The sequence below is a fragment of the Canis lupus genome, chromosome 7, assembly GCF_048164855.1.
Source record: "Canis lupus baileyi chromosome 7, mCanLup2.hap1, whole genome shotgun sequence".
Lineage (NCBI taxonomy): Eukaryota > Metazoa > Chordata > Mammalia > Carnivora > Canidae > Canis > Canis lupus.
In genome coordinates this window covers 31,694,340-31,719,516 of record NC_132844.1, presented here as the reverse complement: position 1 = coordinate 31,719,516, position 25,177 = coordinate 31,694,340, and the positions used below count along the sequence as shown (strand labels likewise).

The following is a 25,177-nucleotide window of genomic DNA, read 5'->3' as shown; positions in this document are numbered from 1 at the left end:
AAGTCTAGGACTCTAGCCTAGGTCATATGACTCCCAGTCCAGTGTTCTTTCCCATTCTTTACGCCATGCTGCCCTCCTCACTTCCACACTCATCACAATACTTGGAAGACAGAATTATATCTGATTTTACATCTTTTGAAAGTAACTGTTTTATGCTAATAAATGATTTAATGGTTTGATTCCTTCATTAGATATAGTCAACATCAATTGAATTTACCACTAACTCATGATAAAGATCATTTAAAAAAAAGAAAACTTCCCAGAATTCAGTATGGAACCAAACCCTACTAGTGCTTAGCATTCAAAATATTTCACTATTTGTAAATCATGCTAGATTAAGGGGGTTATCTCTTGATACCTACCAAATCAACAAATACAAGGGCACTTCTAGTGTTGCAGAGAAAAATACAAAGTGTGAAAGAGTAAATAATAATAAAAGTTAAAACAGTCCAAGATGATAGAGTTACAGAAGGAATGGCACAAGAAAGTGCACGAGCAACTGCTAAACTGATGGAATCAAATGAAGGAATGAACTGCTCCAGGGCACCCTGGCCAAGAAAGGCTTTGTGAAGGAGGGCTTCTGGAGACATAAGGAGGAGAAAGGGCAATGAAGGCAAAGGGAACAGTGTGATAAGAAACACAAAGATAGACATGTGCAGGTTTTACTCAAGGGGGAGTTACCCAAGTTGGTTAGAGCTGCAGGTCCACGGGCAGGTATACAATGGCTGACCAGGTTAAAAAGGAAATTAGGAAACTTGGTTTTGAAAGGCCATGTTCTCTCCCTTTTCTAAAAATCAAAACCCTGACGAGCCTTAAAAATGTTTTCAATTCATTCTCATTCCGAGGGAAAATACAACTATAGCACCTTGATTTTTAAAAGGAGAAATGTCTAAATCATGAAAAGGGGAAAAAAAAAAAAGCCATCTATAGTGAGAAAAGACAGATTCTGTTACACAACACTTCTCTGTGTTCTTCTACGTCTAATTCGAAATAATGACTCAAAAAATCCAAAAATAATACTTAGGTTACTAAATTACTCACTAATGACATTAGCATATGACTTGAGGAAAAAAAAATCTAACAACTTTAATTTTAAAAGGATGACCAACTTTTTTTTGTGGCTCACATAGGCACTGTCTGATTACCTATGTTAATTCCTAAAACATGGTCTCCCTGAGCCAAAATATCTAACTACATAAAACTGTCCCAGCACCAGTTTTAGAATTTGCATGGTTTTACCCTCCTGTAATTTCATCTGTGATTGGATGTTCTGCTACGAGGCTGCTGGGGAATGGACAAGAGCATGAGACATTTAAGTGTAAGAGTCAGCCATCAGAAAAAAGAACTGACCAAACAACAACAAAAAAACCCTAAAATGGTATAGATCTCATAGAGGCTTGAGGGAGGTTATGAGAGAGATGGATAACCCTAGGATTTCACTGAAAATATTAGCTAAGGGAGATGCCATGTTAGGAGCTGGTGATGTTCCACTTATTTGTCTTTAATTAGCTGCCTAGACTTTAGAATGTCTTTTTGAGAAAAGACATTAAAACTGGTAACCAGGTTTCCAGGAGAGGCTAAACAAACAAACAAAACATATTTTAGACAATAACAAAGATTAAAGAGTATACATTGACTATAACAAATAATAATACTAATGTAAATATATTGTAAGACACATGCTCTTCTGGGACCTAGCACTCCCTGGGACAGATCTTTTACCCCAGGGTATTTGAGCTGAGTTTAATGTCCCTTCCCACAAGCCCCCAGTTTCAGCAAGCCAGGACGACTCACTGATTCTTAAAAACATTCCCAGTTTCCATGAATTTTTAGTATTTGATGCCCTTCTCCTTAGTCTACCTATCCAAACACTCTCTGACAATATAACCATCAACTCCACATGGTGATAGCTAAAATATTCTAAAAATAAAGCTTGTAGATTCTTCTAACTCAAGACTGTGGTGCAGGTAAAAGTTAAGATAGGAATAGTAAAGAAGGACTTTTCTGACTTCCCTATGCGCCAGCTATGCCTGATTCTGACAGATCACAGATCATGCCTTTAGACCATGATACAAAGTAAGGCGGAAGAGCCATAACTCCATAAGCTGCATGGGGGCAGTGACCAAATATCCTCATTCTCTCTCCAGAGCCCAGAACTATTCCCACACATGGTAAGTGATGAGGAAAGAATATATGATTATATAAGTCTTGCTTCCGAATTTTATCATCATCCTACAGCAGTCTTCCTTCCTCCTGTACTACTCTCCCCTTCTCTCTTCTGCCTCTCCAAAGTGAATTAAGAAGGCCAGCTAGGATGGCCTTCCATGCTCTAAGTTCAATTCCCAAGTAGACACAAATTTTGCATCAAAATATGGGCTACTATATCTGTAAACAGAGAGCAATGCCAACTCCCCCCGAGCATGTGTGTGTATATACTTCATGAACAATAGGCTGTTTAAACACATGTGGTAAAAAACAAAACAACAACAAAAAAAAAACATGTGGTTAAGGGAAGCCTGGGTGCCTCAGTCGGTTAAGTGTCTGCCTTCAGCTAAGGTTATGATCTCAGGGTCCTGGAATCGAGCCCCACATTGGGCTCCCTGTTTAGTGGGGAACCTGCTTCTCCTTCTTCCTGCTGCTCCCCCTGCCTGTGCTCTGGCTCTCCTTCTCTCTCTCTCTCTGTCAAATAAATAAATAAAATCTTTAAAAAACAAAAACGTGGTCAAAAAGAAATAAGTGGCTCAGGAGCCATCTGGCTTTCCTGTAGGCATGCTGGCTATTAGCTTTGTAGGATGCTTCTATGCTAAATTCATTTACACAAAAGGCTACTTAAAAGCATTTATTAAAATAAAGAAATACAACAGATAGTATAGATAATTTGAGCATTTATAAATTGGAGAATATTAAGATTCACGTTTTAAAAATCTACATACAACTTTGATTACATATATACTTTGAGCTGATCCCAGTCCTAATAATTTTAATGTACTCATAAAGTAAAAGAATAGGAAAAAAATACATTGACATCAGAGTTCTTATTCCCGTGCTCCCAACTAGTATAAAGTTCTACATCAGTCTAAACTTTCCTATAATATAAATCGAGATTAACTTACTTGTTCAAAACATCTAAAAATATAATATAGGGAAGTAGAAAATTATTTTTGTTTTCCTAAAAGTACAACTTTTTCAAAGTTTCAGTACCAATGTATAAAGTATTAACAATTACAGTAAAAGTAACGTTTTCTGTGTTAATACTCTATGGGCTATATTCTATATTTGCTAGAGATGTGCCTTTGAAAAGCCCGCTTTTTATACACTACTTTGAATATTGCTTTATGTTTTATTAGATAGCACCATTTGATATAATAGCACAAAATGGTATTTTTCTAGAAACTGTCTACCTGAGGGCAAAAACCTCTTGAATCATCAAATATACTCTAGAATTCTGTAACTATTCTTATTATGACAGTCCAAAGTAGATATACTCATTTACACTTAGGTAGAAACTTCAGTAGGGAGAAATAGTTAATGAACCAGTAAAACAAAGGCAGAAGCATGGAACTACAACCTGGGGAAGAGCCAGTCAAGGGAGGGCATGGAGCCTAGTTCATATCTTGCTCTCTTTGAATAATTTGTATCCTTTCGCCATACTCACCAGGATTTCTCAAGACCATCCTTCTCTCCACCCATTTTTATTTCCCCCTCTTTCCAAACATCTGACTCATCAACTTTTTACTCAGCCTCATCTAATAAGCTACTCTCCTACTTTGAAACTCATTCACTCAGATTTTTGTGAAATTATAGCAAGAGGAGATCCTTGGAGGAATCAGAGCAGTGTGAGTAAGTCAAAGAAAGGGAACAAAGAGAGCATGGGATACAGATGAAAAGAAATGAGACACCACAGGGTTCAGGTCTATTCTGGCTGAATCCTAAAATACTCCTCTTCATAGCAGCAAGGCAGAACAAACTATATCCCACTAAGCCTCTAAGTTGGTTTAAGAAATACCCTCTACCTACACTAGGTAGCTCATTACAGAAAGCAAGGAAGCAGTCTCAAGTTTCGTAAGTGGATAGCCACAGCAGGGGTGAATAGCTTGCCTCTGACTTGCTAGTGAGAGGTCACCTGTGCTCCAGTGGTTACTCTCTTTTCTCAGGCTTAGCCTATAATAAATATTATTTTATATGCCCTTCACAGGGTAGCAGCAAGCTTTCACATGAAACAACTGCACAAAATTTTCTATTTCATTCATGGTATTTTTTACACCAGCATCATTAGGAAGGAATTAACCAACACAAAAAGGTGTATTCTACGTTTGTGCTCAGTTTCTTTCTGACACTCAGAGGTAGGAAAGCTTTGCGATAGGAAGGGAATGATAGACAGGAATGAGAACTTTTGGGTGTGGCTCTGGCTCTATGGAGATTGGAGGACCTTGACAATGTCTGAACTCTGAAGTATGCAAAGTGCAATTATCTGCCAAAGCTGATGTTCAGCCCTGCACAATTGTGTAATGGGAAACCCTGATGCAATGTCTAAATAACCAAAATCGCAGAGATGAAGGGAAGGGTACATTCTTTCCAGTTTTTGCAGGTATAGCATGACTTCAGTGTGCAGAGAAGAAAGATTTAAGGAAAGACTCCATTTAAAACTGTCTTTTAACCATTTTCAACTGCGATGGCCAATTAAATAGCTTATTTCTCAGTGCCAAACTTGAGATTCCTATTAAAGACGCATCAACATCAAAGAATCATTTTATCTCACACAGAAATAATTCCAGCACACATTTTGCCCCACAAAATGTATCCCACATATTGCAATCATGTTGTAACCATTGTCCCATTTACACTAACAAAATACAAAACTACATGAATATATCTTCATTTCTAGGGAAAGGAGGCAGAGTCACAACACGAAACGTTAATCTCTTCCACTAACTGGGATGCAGCGCAATACTGCAAAAGGACTAGATAATTTTAAATCATAAGATCATTTCTAAAATCCTTTTAGGCTAATATTTTATTTCCAAAAAAAAAAAATCTTTTAAATCCTTTAAAAAACCAAGAGCAACTGAAGCAAATTAAGAAAATAAATGGACAAATGGAAAAATAACATAATAGCACAATTATTTCCACTAGAGGAGCTGCATAAATCAACCAATTGATGATCCCTGTCAAATAAACCCCAACGGCTCAAAGGAAAAGTTTGCTAATTTAAGAAAACTGTGTATGTGTAGGCTGTTGGGACAACCTCTAGGTGCTGCTGTAGAGACCCCCTTCCTAAAGACTTATTTCTTTCCCGGGTATTTTAGCCGCCCCCTCCCCCTGACTGCACTGCACTGCGCACAGCCATTACAGACAATCACCTCAAGCATATTTGCTGTTGAAAAAAGCCTCAGAAACTGACATTCTTCAAGGTTCAAGAAGCCAAACAATGGCTTTTTTTTTTACTTTTTATTCCAAATTACAGTATAGATGGATGAGCCAGACAAAAATCCTAGCAGGTTAGCAGGTTATGTCAAAGCAACCAGGAGGCCCAAGAAGCAAAAACACAGCTACCACTAGAGCCCTCCTCCTTCCCCCAACCATCTCTCCAAATGGACTATTACTAAATGTTCAAATCAATCCTGTGCATCAGTTAAAACTGTCAGATGAAACCGGGAGATGTGGGCGTACAGCAGGGCGGAGTGGTTCTTGCGCCGAGCTCTTAGCAGCACCGGCTCCATCTGATATGTCAGCTCCAGCATCCGAGGAGCTGAGGAGAGATGGACGCTCAGAGGAAAACCGTGCGAGCGTCGGTGGGGGGAGGAGGAGGGGGAGGGGGAGGGGGAGGCCTTAACGTTCGGATCCGATTAACCAGTGCCCGACCGCGGTCCCCGCGCCCCGGCGTCTGCCCTGATCCGCAGCATCCCAACAGCCGCAGGGAGCGCGGGACTACGCGGCCGGGCGGGGGCGGGGGCGGGGGCGGGGACGGGGACGGGGACGGGGACGCCAGCTGCTTTACCTGTGATGGACCAGGTCCAGCGGTAGAACTCCACGGTGTCGTTCAGCGCCGTGGACACCACGTTGAGGACACTGCCCGGCTCCGAGTCCAGGAGCCCCATCTCGGCGGGAAGCGGGCGCCGGCGGCAGAGCGCGGGGAGGAGAAAGGGAGACACCCCGGGAGGGTGGACCTCGGAGGCGACGGCCGGCGGAGCGAGCGGCAGCCGGGCTCCCCTCTCACGGCGGCGGCCCCGCGGGCGTCTTCTCCTCCTCCTCCTCCTCCTCCTCCTCCGGGCGCCGCGGCGACAGGGATGCGGCGGCCGCGTCGACCGGCCGGGCGGAGGAGAAGGTGCCGTCCAGGCTCCTACGAGACCGAGGAGGAGGAGGAGACGTCGCCGTGAGCGCCCGGCGCTGCACCAGTCTGCCGCCGCGCGCCGCCGCCGCTCCAATCTCCTCGGCCCGAGTCACGTGGGCGCGCGCGAGGCGGCGGGGCCGGCGCCCCTCCCCCCGCCCGCGCGCTGGGACTCTTGCGCAGGGATGCGGCCGCCGTGGGACCGCGAGAGCCGGGTCCGCGCAGGCGCGCGCCGTCCCGCACCTCTCGTCTCCCACCCTTCCCTCGGGTCGCGCGGGAGCGAGGCACCTGGCCCTCTCGGGTCTCTAACCGCCCCCCTCCCCCCCGGAGGTCTCCGCCAGTCTCCTGCTCGGTCTCGATCCTCAGCGGGAGGGTACGACGCCGCTGCGGAGGAGTATGCCGCCTGCCCACGGGTGACCTGGCCTCCGCCCTCTTACATCTTAGGAAAACAGGACGGGGAAGAATGGGCGTTTTGTGGGCAAGGAGGAGGTAGGCGAGGCGCTTTGGTCCCTACCTGGCATTCCCTTCTATTTCCTTGGGGTTCTGTTTTTTTTTTGTTTTTTTTTTTTTCACCTCCACCAGCACATGCCTGTCATACAAGAGCAATGCTCAAGTTATCCCTCTAAGTTAGTCAAGTGATACTGTCTTCCAAGCTGCAGTGGTGGAGAATGGACTTTGGGGTCTACTCGTTAACCAGGTTGCAAATAATTCGAATGAATGCTTTGCTTGCATGTGCTTTGTAAGCTCTTTGAATATACGTGGAACCATCAAAGCAATAGAATTGTGTTAAATTAAGGTCCTTACAGCTTCAGAGAAGAGGGAGGATGAAGAGGGGACTTACAGTTGGAGAAGTCCTCTTGGACCTGGAGGAGTTCAGGTGAATGTAAAAGGATAATTGCCCAGAAGGCAAAGGGCAATCTAGGTGAAATAGGAAAACATATTTTTTTTAATTTAAAAAAAAAATGTTTAGGAGCAGCCCTGGTAGCTCAGAGGTTTAGCGCCGCCTTCGGCCCTGGGTGTGATCCTGGGAACCTGGGATCGAGTCCCACGTCGGGCTCCCTGCATGGAGCCTGCTTCTCCCTCTGCCTGTTCTCTGCCTCTCTCCCTGTGTGTGTGTCTCTCATGAATGAATGAATGGATAAATAAAATATTTTTAAAAAATGTTTAGATGATAAGGTGGGAGGCAACAGGCTGGCTAATCTACCCCCTGAAAAGTGAACCCCTGGAGTGCTGCAAATACACATTACATACTGTTCTTGATAGTTTCTGACATCAAACAGGACCTTTGAGAGTGATCCAATAAACTTCTTACCTACTTGTTATTTAAACACATCACCTACTTTTTGTTTAACCTTTCCTCTGATTGTTGGTTTAGGATGCTCCATTTGAAGGCCACTGAATCAAGTAGGTGTGTGATTGCTTCTTCCCTTTGACACTGTTAAAATGTGAATACTGTTTTTTTTTATCATATTTATTTGTTTTCCAGTTGACTTGGTTATATACTCTGATTTTATTTTATATTGGAAACATCTAGAGAGTAAGAATTATTTTTGGTTCTTTGTTCAGGACCTAACCCAATGCTATTTATTTTATTATATATTATTTTACTTATAATAATTAATATGTATGACGATGTCAAAATTATAGCATATTTATTTCAGAACTTAAAAACTATTGTAAGTGACAGAAGCGTTAGGAAGAGAAAAGGTTATTAAATGTAATTGATTTTATCAAGCAACCTGTCTTCTTTAATGCTCTATTCCTGAAATTAACCTAAAAAATGTAATTTATCAAATATATTTACCAGATTAAAGTTTTTGGATTGAAATTATGGTTTCTCAAATCTCGACCCCAAGTTATGTGTATCATACTTATTTCAGAAGACATATATAGGTATAGATATATAGATATCTATATTTAAAATACATTTTATAAAAATCAATTCAAGTTGTAATACCTGGAGAGTAAAGATCAGTGATCTACTCCTGTACCTTGATGACCTAGCAAAGTTCAGATTAGCTTGATCTTCATCTAGAAAACTGATTACTACTTTTGTGTTATGAAATCCTGGATGCTTTTTATGGAGAACAGATCCCCGCTCTCATCTGTATTCACATGCACAAAAATTGGCATCTTTTTTCCCAAGTTTTTATTTAAATTCTAGTTAGTTAACATATATAGTAAAATTGGTTTCAGGTGTAGAATTTAGTGGTTCATCACTTATGTATAACACTCACTGCTCATCACAAGTGTGCTCCTTAATACCCATTACTCATTTAGCCCATCCTCCGCCCACCTCCCCTCGGTTTATTCTGTATAGTTAAGAGTCTATTATGGTTTGTTTTCCTCTCTCTTTTACTTGTATAATGCAGTGTGAACTTTAGTTAAACTAGCTTCAGATATTTTTCTAGCGTTTTGTAATAGAGGCCAACTTAAGTCCCTTTATTCACTAGGGGGCGCCTGTCACATATAAGAAAATCCTAGTCAAGTAATGACAAATCTTAAGTCAGGGATGGCACTGAACCTTTTGTCCACACTACCTGGAAGAGTAGTATGTTTATTTGCATTTTTGAGCTGTCTAAATATATACCAAGAAGAACCCTAGAACTTATCCACCCAGGAGCTCTATTACTCAGCATACAGTCTAACAGTCTAGTACAAAATCAATTCACAGGTGGTTTACAAATACTAATGGCTGACCAAACCAAAGCCTACCTAATCTGTACAAAGGGAAGGAGATGTGCATATTTACTCACCTTGAGTGGCAGCCATCTAACCAAGATATTGGTGGCATCATGACAAAACAAAATCAAGTATAAACATCCAGGACGCCTGGGTGGCTCTGCAGTTGGGCGCCTGCCTTCAGCTCAGGTCATGATCCTGGGATGCAGGATCGAGTCCCACATCGGGAGCCTGCTTCTCCCTCTGCCTGTATCTCTGCCTCTCTCTCTCTCTCTCTCTCAGTCTGTGTCTCTCATGAATAAATAAATAAATAAATCTTAAATATATATATATATATATATATATATATATATCCATAGTATCTGCAAAATTTTGAGGATTAGAGTTTTTTGTTGTGGATTAAATACAACTAAGATATAGTTATCTATACAAACTGAGAGAGGATATTATTGTAACAAAAATTGATTTTATATAAAATAGCAGAATATTTTAACACTTCTCAGTTCATACAGAGTTAACAATGTAAATCAAGCTATCCATTTTTTTCCCTTGTGTTTCTGCCTTTCCATATTGTCAATAGTGTCAGAAACCTATGCTTTCAAAAAAAAGTGAATCTGAGAATCTGTTGAATCATAAGTGAGAGCAAATAGTTTGATGAATTGTAGAAAGACTTTATATCTTACAGAAGTAAATTTTAGGTAATATAGAAAATGGAGAAAATCATTAGTAAAACAGTTGACCTTGAACAACACTTATAGTTCAAACTTCCATAAGTACTGAAATCTCGTACTGAAAATACAGCTTTTATGTGGGTTCAAACTTCCATAAGTTTGAACTATATGGGTCCAACTTACACATGGATTTTTTTCCCATAAATATATTTAAAATTGTTTTGGAGATTTGCAACAATTTCAAAAAATTCTCAGATGAACCACATAGTCTAGAAATATCTAAAAGAATAAAAGATATGTCATGAATACATAAAATAGATTCTATATAATCTATTTTATCATAAAATATATTCTATATAATCTATTTTATCATAAAATATATGCAAATCTATTATAAAAAGTTAAAACTTATCAAAACTCACCCACACATTTATAGACCATACATGGCACTATTCACAGTTGTAAACAAATGTAAAGATATAATATTAAGTCATAATTGCATGAAATTAACTAGTACATACTGTACTACTGGAATAATTTCATAGCTCCTTCCTGTTGCTACTGCGGTGAGCTCAGGTGTTTCCAGTAACCACTTAAAATACTGTGTGATACTAATCATCTCTGTGTGAAGAGTTTGCCTCTCCAGCAAATAGCAAATGACAGTTAAAAGTTATCTCTGGTGGCTCTCACTTCCCTTTTATCATGGTTAATGCAATACTGTAAACCTTGAATAACACCGTGGGACCTATAGAAATGTGTCACTTTTTTAGAAAAGTGATGCTGGAAGTGCTCCCAAGAAGCGGAGAAAAGTCATGACATTAGGAAAAAAGTTGAATTGCTTGATATGTATCATAGATTGAGGTATGTAGCTATAATTGCCTGCCATTTCAAGATGAATGAATCCAGTTAAGGACAATTGTTTTATAAAAAAGAAAAGTCATGAAGCTGTTACTACCGCTCTGCCAGCAGGTGCAGAAACCTTACACTTTTTGCAAAATCCCTTTTATCTCGTACTGAAAATGCAGCTTTTATGTGGGCTCAGGATTGCTATAAGAAGGGCATAGCTATAGACTCTAATATGATTTGGGGAAAAAAAGCCGTTATTATATGACAACTTAAAAGGAAGCTGAAGTGTATGATGTTGGAGAACTTATTTTTTAAAAGATTTTATTTATTTATTCATGGGAGACACAGAGAGAGAGAGAAAGAGAGAGGCAGAGACACAGGCAGAGGGAGAAGCAGGCTCCATGCAGGAAGCCTGATGTGGAACTCGATCCCAGGTCTCCAGGATCAGGCCCTGGGCTGAAGGCAGCGCTAAACCTCTGAGCCACCTGGACTGCCCTGATGTTGGAGAATTTAATGCCAGCAAAGGATGGTTTGATAATTTTAAAAAGAATTTCGGCTTTAAAAATGTTAAGATAACAGGAGAAGCAGCTTCTGCCAAGCAAGAAGCAGCAGATGAGTTCCCAGACAACATAAAGAAATCATTGAGGAGAAAAAAGGAAAAAGAAGTCATTAAGGAGAAAGGGTATCTCCTTAAATAGGTTTTTAATGTCGACAGAAGTGCCCTATTCTGGAATAAAATGTCACAAAATACATTTATTAATAAGAAAGATAAGTCAGTACCAGAATTTAAGGTAAGAAGGGATAGGCTAACTGTGCTATTTTATGCAAATACAATCAGGTTTATGATCAGGACTGCTTTTATCTACAAAGCTGCTAACCCCTGAGCCTTGAAGGGAAAAGATAAACAGCTGCCAGCCTTTTGGTTGTACAATAAGAAGGCCTGGACCACACGAACCCTTTTTCTGGATTTATCCCATTAATGGCTTGTCCCTAAAGTCAGAAAGGACCTTGTGCATAGATGATTGCCCTTTTTATTTTTATTTTTTAAGATTTACTTCTTTATTTTAGAGAGAGAGAGTGAGCAAGTGGGGGCAGGGACAGAGGGAGATAGAGAATCCTGAAGCAGACTCCCCACTGAGCTCAGAGCCTGACCCGGGACCCTGAGATCATGACCTGAGCCAGCCTCTTAACCAACTGAGCCACCCAGGCACCCCAGGGATTGCCTTTTAACATTCTTTTGATATTGGACAATGTCCCTGGCCACCCAGAATCCCATGAGTTGAACACCAAAGTTGTTGAAGTGGTCTGCTTGCCCCCAAATAGTGTATCTCTAATTCAACCTCTAGACTGGGGTGTCACAAGGATCTTTAATGCTCATCACACATGGTACTCTATGGAAAGGATTGTTAGTGCTATGGAAGAGAACCCTGATAGGGAGAATACCATGAAAGTAAGAAAGGATTATACCATTGAAGATGCTATCACTGTTATAGAAAAAGCTGTGAAATACATCAAGCCCAGCACAGTGAGTTCCTACTGGAGAAAATGATGTCCAGATTTTGTGCATGACTTCATAGGATTTATGACAGATGATCAAGGAAATCATGAGCGAGATTGCGAGTATGGCAAAAAAAAAAAAGTGGAGGGGTGAAGTGTTTCAAAATATGTATTTTAGGGTAATTCAAGAGCTAATAGACATCACACAACAGGAGTTAACAGAAGACGACTTAATGGAGATGAGTGCCTTTGAACCAGTGCCAGATGATGAAGAAGAAGACATAGAAGAAGCAGTGCCAGAAAAATTGACGTTAGACAATCTGACAGAAGTGTTCTAATTATTCAATTATACTGCTTTTGACTTCTTTTATGGCAGACCTTCTATGATACATTTGCTTTATAGTTAACAGTGGATTGGTACCATATAAAAACACTTTAGAGAAAAGAAAAGGCAAAAAAAAGTTATACAGAAATTCCAATGCATTTTTGTAATGTTACAAAATGAGAGACACCTAGTATGTTTGCCTCTTCTGCCTCTCCTTCCACCTCCTCTACCTCTTCTGCCTCTGTCACTCCTAGGACAGCAAGACCAACTGTTCCTCTTTCTCCTCCTCCTCAGCCTACTCAGTATAAAGATGTTGAGGATAAAGACCTTTATGATGATCCACTTCCACTTAATAAGTAATAAATAATCATCATGACATATAGTTAACAAACTTATCTTTTGTATATGTGTGTGTGTCTTTGTGTGAAAATCTTATAACTGAAGCAAGAACTGTGAGTTGTTTTGTGTCATCATCATCATCATTGGGTAAGTATTCATTGTGTAAAACATGGTGTGAGGGACTTGTACAGAGTTAGAGACCCTATCCTTACATAGGCATAAGGTGAGTGATATTAAATAGGATCCCTGTACTATTAAAACACAATTTTATTATCTTGTCTAATTATTTTCTTAGCATAAATTTCTGCAGGAAAAATTTCTGAATCAGGGAGCTTTATTTATGTATTTATATTCAAGGAGCTTTCATTTTAAAATGTTGATACATGGGATTCCTGGGTGGCTCAGCAGTTGACCATCTGCCTTTGGCTTAGGGTATGAACCTGATCTGGGATCGAGTCCCGTGTCAGGCTCCCTGTGGGGAGCCTGCTTCTCTCTCTGCCTGTGTGTCTGCCTCTCTCTCTGTCTCTCATGAGTAAATAAATAAAATCTTTTGAAAAAATTTAAAAAATAAAAATGTTGATACATGATTGCCTTCCAGAAACGTTACATCAATTCACAGTTCCACCAAAATCTATGAAAGTGTGGTCATATACCCACACCCCATTTTCCTCACTAAATTTAATTATTCTTTTAATCATTACCAATCTAATAGGCAAATATTTCATTGTTACTTAATGGCTTATCATGCTATTGGCATTTTAGCTTCTTTCTTTTGAGATCCGCCTATTTGCATTCTTTGCACAGTTCTATTCATTATATTTTTCTAATTGATTTGAAGAGATTTTATGTAATAAAATTAATAAGTTTGTCTGCTATATATGTTACAAGCATATTTTCCCAGTTTGTCTTTTACTGAATTTGTTATAATACTATTTAATTGGGCATATTGGAGGCTGGAAATAAGTTAGGCTCACCTACCACCGTCTTCAAAAGAATTATGTATCAGAATGTCTTGTGATGATTTTCAAACTGTATAACCCCTGGAGTTTCTAATTCACACTTCTAGGAGCATATGCTACTCCCTTTCTAAGAATCTTGATTACAAATAGCTTACATTGGATAATCATCATTTGGGGGTTATCCACTATGTACACCTAGTCTATGGTCCTTCTCTTTTATGGTCAATGCCACTGGTCCATTCCTTCCTTCATATAGCCATCCTTTAAGGCATGTAGCCACACTTCAAGTCATGCATTCAAGAACAGAGTGATAAATCTGCCAAACTATGGTATTTCTACCAGCTCTTCCTGGATTGGTTTCACCAAGAAAAGTTCTGTTATTCTCAACTGAATACTGTCTGGGTTTCCAGTTCCTTCATTTACTACATCTTATAACATCTCCATCTTTACTGGCGATATAAACCTTAACCAAAAAATACAATAATAAAAGGAAAGTGTTAAGGAGATGCCTCTTCACCCTGCTCTTATCTTCCCATTACTAAAAGTGAGTCTAGTTCCATTGTAGGAAAAGATAGAGGGGCTCTGGAGGGGAAATTAATTCATCACTATAGAGGAAAGAAATTGACTATATTTCAAGGACTCAGTATAAAAATCTTACTCTTGGTTCCAGGCCAGTGTTTAGCTAATTCAGGAGCCATCTTTCATGAGCCATCCTGATATTCTGAGAGTGCTTTAAGGAAAATAACTATGTGTGAATCAATTTAAAGAAATTTTCTGGTTATTGGCTACAATGTTTTGGATCTAGCAATTGTGCAGTGGGACATGCACACAAAATGAATAATTATACGAAAATGAATAACATGGGATCCCTGGGTGGCGCAGCGGTTTGGTGCCTGCCGTTGGCCCAGGGCGCGATCCTGGAGACCCGGGATCGAATCCCACGTCGGGCTCCCGGTGCATGAAGCCTGCTTCTCCCTCTGCCTGTGTCTCTGCCTCTCTCTCTCTCTCTCTCTCTGTCACTATCATAAATAAAAAATTAAAAAAAAAAAGAAAAGAAAATGAATAACATCCTTCAGACCTTGGAGAAACAACCTTCACTCTGAAGCATCCATACACAAAACTGAAAGATATCAACAGAGGGAAAGTATTGACTTTAATACCATTACTTATATATCTGATCCCTTTTTCTCTTTTTTTTTTCTCATCAGCAACTTCTTTCTGACCTTTGAATGTCAGAGTTCTTCCTGATTGCTTTATAGTCTTTTTTTTTATAATTATACTTCCTGCCATATTATTTGATTCATTCTCAAGGCATTAGTTGCTGCCTGTTTATAACTCCAAAAATTATATCTCCCCCTCAGATCCTTCTTTCAAGCTCATATATCTCATAGCTTGTGTAATACTTTCTCTTTGATGTGCCTTCAACATCTAAATTTTGGTGTGCTAGAACCTATTCCCCCCCCCAACATCTGTTCTTTCATATTTATTTCCACACATGCCAAAAATCATTACTGGCACTTTATCCTCTCTTACCTCTGACATCCAATCCATGACCAACTATCAGTTCTACATGCAAAATTTATCTTTGACTTCTTATATTTACCTCAGCTCTACTACATATACTTTAACTTAAGCCTCCATCACCTCCTGTACCTTAATCACCTCAATCATCTCTTAACTGAACTCTCTGCATCAATTTCTTGCCTTCTATAATTTATTCTTACAACAGTTTAAGTACTTTTTAAAAATTGCACACCAGATCATGGTGCTTCTTGACTTAAAACCTCAATACTCCCACTTCACTCAGGAAGCTTCCAAGCCCCCACATATGTGCCTGCTACTTCTGCCTTCACTCTACAATGAAGCTATTCTTTACTTCCTTGTTTCTTTAAAGAGCCACACCTGGGCGGCCCTGGTGGCTCAGTGGTTTAGTGCCACCTTCAACCCAGGGTATGATCCTGGAGACCCAGGATTAAGTCCCACATAAGTCCTGCATGGAGCCTGCTTCTTCTTCTACCTGTGTCTCTGCCTCTATCTCTCTCTGTGTGTCTCTTGTGAATAAATAAATAAAATCTTTAAAAAAAAAAAAAGAGCCAAGCTCCTCCTTTCCTCAAGGCTTATGCACACAAAATTTCCCTTTCTTGGAATGCTCCTTTCATAACCTCCGATTAGAGCTAACTTCCACTTGACTATTAATATATCACTTCCATCAAGAAGCTCTTCCTGATTTCCATGTCTAGGTTTTATATGCCTTCATGGTATCTTATGCTTTTCTATTGTACTATTTATATCATTTAGTATTATGTATGTATGTATATATTACAGAAAAACTGCAAATAAGAGTGCTTAAAACATGATAGAAGTTTTTCTTTTTATGACATACTTAAAGTCAGAAGGTAGGCTGATGAAAGCTAGTAGAGAGAAAAGGGTCAGTAAAAGTTGAGCATCTTATACGTACTTATATGTACTTAAAAATACATGAATTTTTAGACTAAAGTAAAAACTAGACAAATTCAAAATCATTGTCAGGGAATTCAATAGCCATCTCTTATATTTGAATACATGGACAAAAATAGATTTGTATCACAGTGTAAATCACTTGACCTGGTTAAGGCTTATGGAATACTAAATCCAATTATGACAGAATGCATATTCTTTTTGGTGCGCACAGAACATTTGCAAAGACCTAGGATTTTAGAGGTCCTTTTATAATTCTCAATAAGTTTCAAAGTATTGAAATATTATACCATATGTTCTCTGACCACAAGGGAATTAAATAAGAAATCAGTAACAATAAAATACTAATAAAATTGCTAACTAAAAAAAAAAAATTGCTAACTACTTATATATTAAGCAACATGATCTTAAATAACACATAAGGCAAAAAATAATTCAAAGTAGAAATTAGAAAATACCCCAAATTGAGTAATATAATTAAGACACACATATTGACATGTGTGGAACATAGCTAAAGCAGCCGTGAGAAGAAAAGAAATAACTTAAAACACTTATATTAAATAAGAAGAAAGATTTACAATCAGTGCTCTAAGCTTCTAAACTTAAAGATCTGTGGGGTAAAGTAAAATCGAAATAATAAAAGAAATAAAATAATAAAGAGCAAAAATAAAAGGAAACAAAATAGCCAGTTGAGAAAATCAGCATAGCCAGCAGTATGAAAGCCAACCTTTGAAAATGTTAGAAAATTGATAAACCCTGAGCTAAGATAAAAAAGAGAGAGAGAGAGAGAATGCAAAAAAGGCTATTATTACAGAACCTGAAGGCACGAAAAGGATAATAAGGTAATATTATTAATAACTTTATGCTAGAAGATTTGATAAATTGAGGCATCTCGGTGGCTTAGTGGTAGAGTGTCTGCCTTTGGCGCAGGTTGTGATCCTGGCATCCTGGGATCGAGTCCTGTTTCTCCCTCTACCTATGTCTCTGTCTCTCTTTGTGTCTCTTATGAATAAATAAAAAAAATTTTAAAAAAAGATTTGATAAATTGGATAAAATGGACTAGTTCCTCAGAAAATGTACCTTCTCAAAACCAAACCAAGAAGAAATATAAAATATGAAATAGCCATAAACTGTGAAAGAAATTAAGTTTGTAATTTAAAAATGTCCCAACAATGGGAATCCCTGGGTGGCTCAGCCGTTTAGCACCTGCCTTTGGCCCAGGGCATGATCCTGGAGTCCCAGGATCAAGTCCCGCATCCGGCTCCCTGCATGGAGCCTGCTTTTCCCCCTGCCTGTGTCTCTGCCTCTTCATGTCTCTCATGAATAAATAAAATATTAAAAATAATAATAATAAAATTAAAAAATAAAAATGTCCCAACAAGAAGTTCCAGGCCTAGATAACATCATTGCCAAATTCTATGAAACATTTAAGGAAGAAATAATATCAATCTTACAGATTTATTTTTAGAATATGAAGGAGAAGGTAATTCTTCCCAACTTATTTTATGACGTCAGCATTACTCCTATCAAAATCTAACAAGGGGGCAGCCCTGGTGGCTCAGTGATTTAGCGACGCCTTCAGCCCAGGGCGTGATCTTGGAAACCCGGGATGGAGTCACATGTCAGGCTCCCTGCGTGGAGCCTGCTTTGACCCCTTCCTGTGTCTCTGCCTTTCTCTCTTTGTATCTGTCATGAAAAAAAAAAAAAAAAAAGGAAGAAATGTATAGGCTAACATTCCTCCTGAACATAGATGTAAAAATCCTTTTAAAATTTATCAAACCAAATTCAACAAATATACACACATCTTTAATGTGTGTGCACAAATAAGAACGTGTCAAAATACATGAGGTAAAAACTAATAAGACTGCAAGTAGAAGTTGAAAACGTCATTATTATATTGGGAGACCTAGCACCTTTTTTTGAGTAGTTATGGATGAAGCAAGCAGAAAATTAGTAAGGATAGAATTGGCCTAAACAACATATATATTAACCTGATCTGATGTAAGATACTCTTAACAACAGTAGTATATGCCTTCTTCTCAAGCTTATATAGAACATTCACCAAGGTAGACTATATTCTAGGCCATAAACACACCACACACCTTAACAAATTGAAAAGAAGTCACACAAAGTATGTCCTCAGACCATAATACAATCAAACTAGAAATGAGTAACAGAAAAATAGCTTGAAAAACCTCAAATATTTGGAGATTAAACAATATATTTCTAAATAACATGGGTCAAATAAGTTTCAAGAACAATTTTAAAACATGAATTAAAATGAAAATATAACATTAAAACTTGTATGATGCAGCAAAAGTAGTGCTTAGTTTTTTTATAACATTAAATGAGTATATTAGAAAAAGAGATCTAAAATCATTAAGCTTTTACCTTAGGAAGCTAGAAAAAGAAGAGCAATGTAAATTTTTTAAAAGATTTTATTTATTTATTCATTAGAGACACAGAGAGACAGAGACACTGTCAGAGGGGGAAGCAGGCTCCATGCAAGGAGCCCGATGTGGGACTTGATTCCGGATCCCAGGATCACACCCTGAGCCAAAGGCAGATGCTCAACTACTGAGTCACCCAGGTGTCCCAGCAATGTAAATTTAAAGAAAGCAGAAGAAAAGAAAAATTAGAACAGAAATTAATGAAATTGAAAACAAGAAAAAGAGAAAAATCAAAACCAAAAGCAACATCTTTGAAAGCAAAAATTAAATTGATAAAGGTCTAGTAAAGCCAAATAAGGCTTAAAATCAATAAGCCTCTAGCCAAACTGACTTTAAGGAAAAAGGAAAGAAGACACAAATTGTTAACAGAAATGAAAGAGCGGTCATCACTATTGGTTCCACAGACACTAAAAGGTTAATAAATGAAGACTAAGCAAATCTACGTCCACAAATTTGATAACTTAGATGAAACAGACCAATTTCTTAAAAACATAAATGACCAAAATTCATAAAATGAGAAATATAAAATGTAAATGGAACTATATCTATTTTAAAAATGAATAAATAGTTCATAACCTTCCAAAAAGGAAAGTATCCAGGCCCTGATGGTTTCACTGGTAAATTCCACCAAACATTTAAGGAGAAAATGATATTAAATTATCTACAATCTCTTCCAGGAAATAGAACCAGAGGGAACACTTTCTAACTCGTTCTATGAGGCCACCATTACCCCAATACCAAAATCAGATAAAGACATTACAATAAGGGAAAACTAGATACCGAAATCTCTCATAAACATAGATGTAAAAATCCTCAAGAAAATATTACCAAGTTAAATCCAACTGTATAAAAATAATTAGATCAAGTGGGACTTATTCTAGTTATGCAAGACTGGTTCAATGTTGAAAAATCAATGTAATCTATCATATCAACAAGCTAAATGAGAAATTCTTATTGGTCTTATCAACTAATACAGAAAAGGCATTCGACAAAATCTAAACATCTATTCACAATAAAAACAAGCAAACAAGAAATATAAGGTATTTCCTCAACTTGATAAAGAATCTCTACAAAGAACCTACAGTTAACGTCATTGAAAATTAGAAATTGGATACTTTCTCTTTAAAATAGTAAACCTGACAAGTGTATCCTCTCACACTACTTCTATTCAATGTTGTATTGGAAATTGTAGCTAGTGCAATAAGAAAAGAAAAGGAAATAAGTGTATACAGATTGGAAAACAAGATATCACATTGATTATGTGGAAAATCCTAAAGAATCAACCACAACAAAAAATTTTTGGAACTAATAAGTAATAATAGGAAGTTCGTAGGATACAGGGGTAATATACAATAGTCAATTGCTTTGCCAGTAATGAACAATTGGAATTTGAAATTTAAAAATAGTATCACTGGGGCACCTGGGTGGCTCAGTCAGTTAAGTGTTTGCCTTCAACTCAGGTCATGATCCCAAGGTCCTGAGATCAAGCCCCACATCAGGCTCCCTGCTTAGTGGGAAGCCTGCTTATCCCTCTCCCTCTGTTTTTTATTTATCTTAAAAAATAAATAAATAAATCAGGAAATCAAAGAATAAATAAATCAAGAAATATATAAGTAAATGAAGAAAAATGATATTCCGTGTTCACTGACTGGAAGACTAAATGTTGTTCAGATGTCAATTTTTCCCAATCTGATCTACACATTCAATGCAATAACAATCAAAATCCCAGAAAACTATTTTATAGCTATTAACAGACTGATTGTAAAATTTTTATGAAATGCAAAAGAAACACAATACTGAAGAACAAAATTGGAGGACTCACACTACTTGATTTCAAGACTTGCTATCAAACCACAGTAATCAAAATGGTGTGGTATTGAAAGAATGAACACATAGAATAATGGAAGAAATATAACATCCAGAACTAGATCCACACATATATAGTCAACTGATTTTTGACAAAGGAACAAAGCCAATTCAATGGAAAAAGGATAGTCTTTTCAACAAATGGTGCTGAAAAATTGTATATCCATATGCAAAACAAAAGAAAATGCAACAAAAAAATTAGAGACCATCTGTCTTTTATCAAAATTAACTAAAATTGGTCATAGACCTAAATGTAAAATGTAAAATAATAAAACTTCTGGATGAAAAGATAAGATAAAATCTAGGTGATTTTAGTTTGGGGGATGAATTTTTAGATACAACACATAAGCACAATCCATGAAAGAAAAAAAATGTTAAGTCGTTAAAATAGAAACTTATAGGGATCCCTGGGTGGCTCAGCAGTTGGGTGCCTGCCTTCAGCCCAGGGCATGATCCTGGAGTCCCAGGATCGAGTCCCACATCGGGCTCCCTGCGTGGAGCCTGCTTCTCCCTCTGCCTGTGTCTCTGCCTCTCTGTGTCTCTGTGTCTCTCTCTCTCTGTGTCTCTCATGAATAAATAAATATCATCTAAAAAATAAAATAGAAACTTTGTGAAGGATGGTTTAGAGAATGAAAAAACAAGTCACTACTTGGAGAGAATATATGCAGAATACTTATCATGACAAAGGACTTGTATCCAAAATACACAAAGTATTCTTAAAACAGTTATAAAACAATTTAAGAAAAAAGCAAGAGAGCTAGACACCTCACCAAAGAAAATATACAGATGGCAAATTAACATGTGAGATACTCATTTTGCTATTAGAGAACTGCAAATTAAAACAACAATGATATACTACATGCCCATTAGAATGGATAAATTTCAAAAAAGCCTAACAAATACCAGTTGCTAGTAAAGTTACAGAGCAACAGGAACTCTCATTCATGATGCAGGAATGCAAAAGAAAAAAATTGTATAGCCATTTTGAAGGACAGTTTGGCAGTTTCTTTTTTTTTTTTTTTTAAGATTTTATTTATTCATGAGAGACAGAGAGAAGAGAGAGAGAGAGAGAGGGAGGGAGGCAGCGACATAGGCAGAGGGAGAAGCAGGCTCCATGCAGGGAGCCCAATGTGGAACTCCATCCCGGAATCACCCTGAGCCAAAGGCAGATGCTCAACCACTGAGCCACCCAGGCATCCCGGTTTGGCAGTTTCTAAATGTAATCTTACCATACAATCCAGAAATTGTGCTCCTGGGTATTTGCCCAAATAATTTGAAAACTTATGTCCAACAAAATGTCACACATTGATGTGTATAGTAGCTTTATTTATAATCACTAAAAACTGAAAGCACAAAGCTGCTTTTTAATAGATGATGAATACACAAATTGTGGTACGTTCATACAGTGGATTATTATTAATCAATAAAAGTAAATAAGCTATCAAGCCATGAGAGACATGGATAAAACTTACATATATATTGCTAGTTGAAAGAAACTAGTGTGAAAGGGCTGTATACTGTATGATTCCAATTGTTTGACATTTCTGATAAGGCAAAACTATAGAGACAGTAAAAAGACCCGTGGTTTCCAGGGGCTCAGAGAGATAGAAGGAGATTGAATATGTCTAATACAGGACATTTTGTAGGGTAATGAAACTATTCTATATGACATTGTAATGGTAGATAAATAACACTATGCATTTCTCATAATCCATAGAACGTCACAGCAGAGAGTTAGCCTTAACATATGAACATTTTTCTTAATCATTTAGGAGGTTGGGAAATCCCAAGACGGAATACAAACTGTGACAAAAGAATCTAATTTTATTACAAAGTCTATGGTATGACCTCACAGAAAAGGATCAGGGTAAAATTTGCAGATGTAAGTAAATTTGGAAATGAGTAGAGTCTGTAAGACTATAGGCAAAAGAAACTGCAGGTAGTCGATGTACTCTAATTGATAAAGTGGTTTCCCACAAGAGTACAAGTCAACAATTCTGATATTGCTGTATGTGTATACTAGAATCGAACAATTCAGTAAATGGATGGCAAGTGATGTCAGCCATTTCTCACAACTGGAGTGGAAGTTTATAGGTAAGCTAGGAGAGGGGGCTAAAATGATCCATGTGGTAATAGATTAGAGTTGGAGACACCAGTGTAATACTCTTCTCCACTTGAAGTAACCAGGGATCCTTGGAAAAATGACTGATTCTAAGATTGAGGCAGGAAATGTATATGATGATCTCAGAACATCTTTTAGTGCTAGAAATTAAAGGGGAAAAAGTAATTGGTGTGGATATGGCAAAAGGATACCACAGACAACTGGAAGAGATCCCAGTGTCCAAAGTTGGTTACTTTGAGCAATAGATAAAGTAATATTGTACTGTAACTCAAAGTGTAAAATTAATGAGTATGTACTGATATAAACAAATGATTGGATAAATGGGGAAGAAGAGAGAAATATCCCCTGCAGAAGAATTCTAAATAATTATGGAGATACTCCACCTCTAAGGAGATGGAACATAACACCCCATTCCTTAAGTAAGGGCTACACATAGTGACTTCTTTCCAGAGAGTACTGTATGGATAGGGAAGAAAAAGAACAACTTTACAATAGATAAATCTGACAAACACTACCTCAGCCAGGTGATCAGGGTCAACATCAACAATGACAAGAAACGTTGATAGTACATACCTTTGTTCTGATGTAATGAAAAATGATACTTTACCTCTGTGGTCTTTCTACCCCAAATCCATAACCCAAGTAGAATCATGTGGAAAACGTCAAATAAATTCCAATTGAGCGACATAAGGTAAAATATCTAACTAGTACTCTTTAAAATTGCCATCAAAAGCAAAGACATTTTGAGAAACTGTCATAGCCAAGAGGAGCCTAAGGAGACATGAAAACTAAAAGTAGTGTATTATCCTACATATAAATCCTGGAATAGAAAAATAACAGATAAAAACTAAGAAAATCTGAGTAAAGTACTAACTAAGCATTGGCCCAATAATTGAGACGAATGTACCATATAATGTAAGATGTTATTAATAAGGGAAACTGAATGTAGGGTATATGGGACTCTTTTTTAGTTTTTATTTAAACCTAAATTGTTTTTAAAATAAAGACTTTTAAAAATCATAAATAAAACATAAAAAATAGTTATAACCTTTTACAGTAATTTCAGTTCTAGGAATATACCTTAAAGAAATGACTACTATGTATCTTATGGTAAAGTAGGTTTTACAATAGTTCCTAGAGCATAAGTATGTTGTGAAACTTAAGTCAGCCATATAAAGTAGTCTGAGTACTACTCAGTAAATATTGGTTGCTGTTGTTTTTGTTATTATTCAAAGCTGATTCTGTCTCAGAAACAATCCTCAAAGAACTGACAGTGTAATAGAAAGATAAATAAATGAGCTAATCTATTACATCTGCTTCTGGCAACCAATAAATGGTATTAAGCTCAACAACATTGATGACAAATTTAAGACAGAAGTATGATGGAGTGCAATAGAAACAGAAAGATCTCCTAACTTAGACTGGGGGTGTCAGTGTTTCTAGAAATGATAAACAGCTAAGACATGTCATGAATAAATAACTAATTCATGTATTCATTCAACAAACATACAAGTTACTAGTATGTATATCAGGAACTATTCCATCAGTTTTTTGAGAAATCAAAAGTGATTTCCCAATGACACTACTTCCTTCTATAGCTTGTACATTGACCACCATTTATTATATTGCTAGTACGATTTTGGTCTAGAATAGCACAAAAGATTTTCTTCAAAATGGTTGAAATCAGTCAGTATCACATCTGGGACCAATAGACATTCTTTAAAGAAAAATCTCTGTAAATTGAAAAATGTTATCCTGGCCAGGGTATATATAGAATTAAATTGCATAGGTTTGTCAGTGAATAGGACCTAAATGATCATAAAATTCTCCCCATTTATAAAGTCAATGTGAAAAGTGAAAGAAATACCATGCTTTCATGCTCTGCTGAGATCATTAAACTGAGAAACTAAATCAAGTCTGTAAGCAATATGGTTTATCTGGTAGAGCTAACTTAACTGATCAGCAGAATCCCACATAATTGCCAAAGACAAATTAGATTGTGCAACATTGTTAAATTACTAGTAAGATTTTAGTCTAGAATAATACAAAAGATTTCCAAGTAAAGGATGACGTGCGAATTAGTGTTGGCCATATAATTAACAAAATTAAAAAGTAATTGGTCTCTTGGTAAATTTCTGGTAGTATGCAATTCATTCTTTTCTGATCTAGGGTGAATAAGGGTAAGACTGGAGAAAAGCAACACATTTTGAGCACATTTTATTAGATCCTAACTAGTAGGTTCCTTATTTGGCATGTTGTCTGCAACAGATAATAGATATTAAGAGCATCTAAGAAGATAATATATTATAATGGAAAGCATCCTGGACCAGGAATCAGGAAGACTTCAGTTCTGTTTTTATTTCTGGCTATAAGGTGTGTGGGCATGGGCAAGTCACTAGTCACTTTATAGTTCTCCTTATCTGATAAAGATAACATATTCTCTATCTACTTCATATAATTGTTGAATGAGTCAAATGAGATAATGAATATGAAATTATATTTAAAGCATGGCATTTTTACTACTGAAATTGTTACTAATAAACATACTTAAAAGAGAATAAGTTCTTCGTGGGAAATTGAAAAGACTTTTTGAAAAATATTCTAATATATCTCTCTTTATTAGTAATTGAATTAA

General features: G+C 37.4%; 1 protein-coding gene across 2 annotated transcripts in view; it reads right to left on the bottom strand.

Moving 5' to 3' along the window:
- Positions 1-6,411, bottom strand: part of ELOVL4 (ELOVL fatty acid elongase 4) — a 31,475-nt gene extending 25,064 nt beyond the window's left edge. The window contains exon 1 of one of the 2 annotated variants that reach the window (XM_072832260.1): positions 5,999-6,411. In XM_072832260.1, coding sequence (XP_072688361.1) covers positions 5,999-6,098 — 100 coding nt within the window. In that variant the 5' untranslated portion in view covers positions 6,099-6,411. Of the gene's footprint in view, positions 1-5,670; positions 5,810-5,998 lie in introns of those variants that run through there. The other variant, XM_072832261.1, reaches the window with a different exon arrangement.
- Between the last annotated feature and the right edge of the window lie 18,766 nt (positions 6,412-25,177).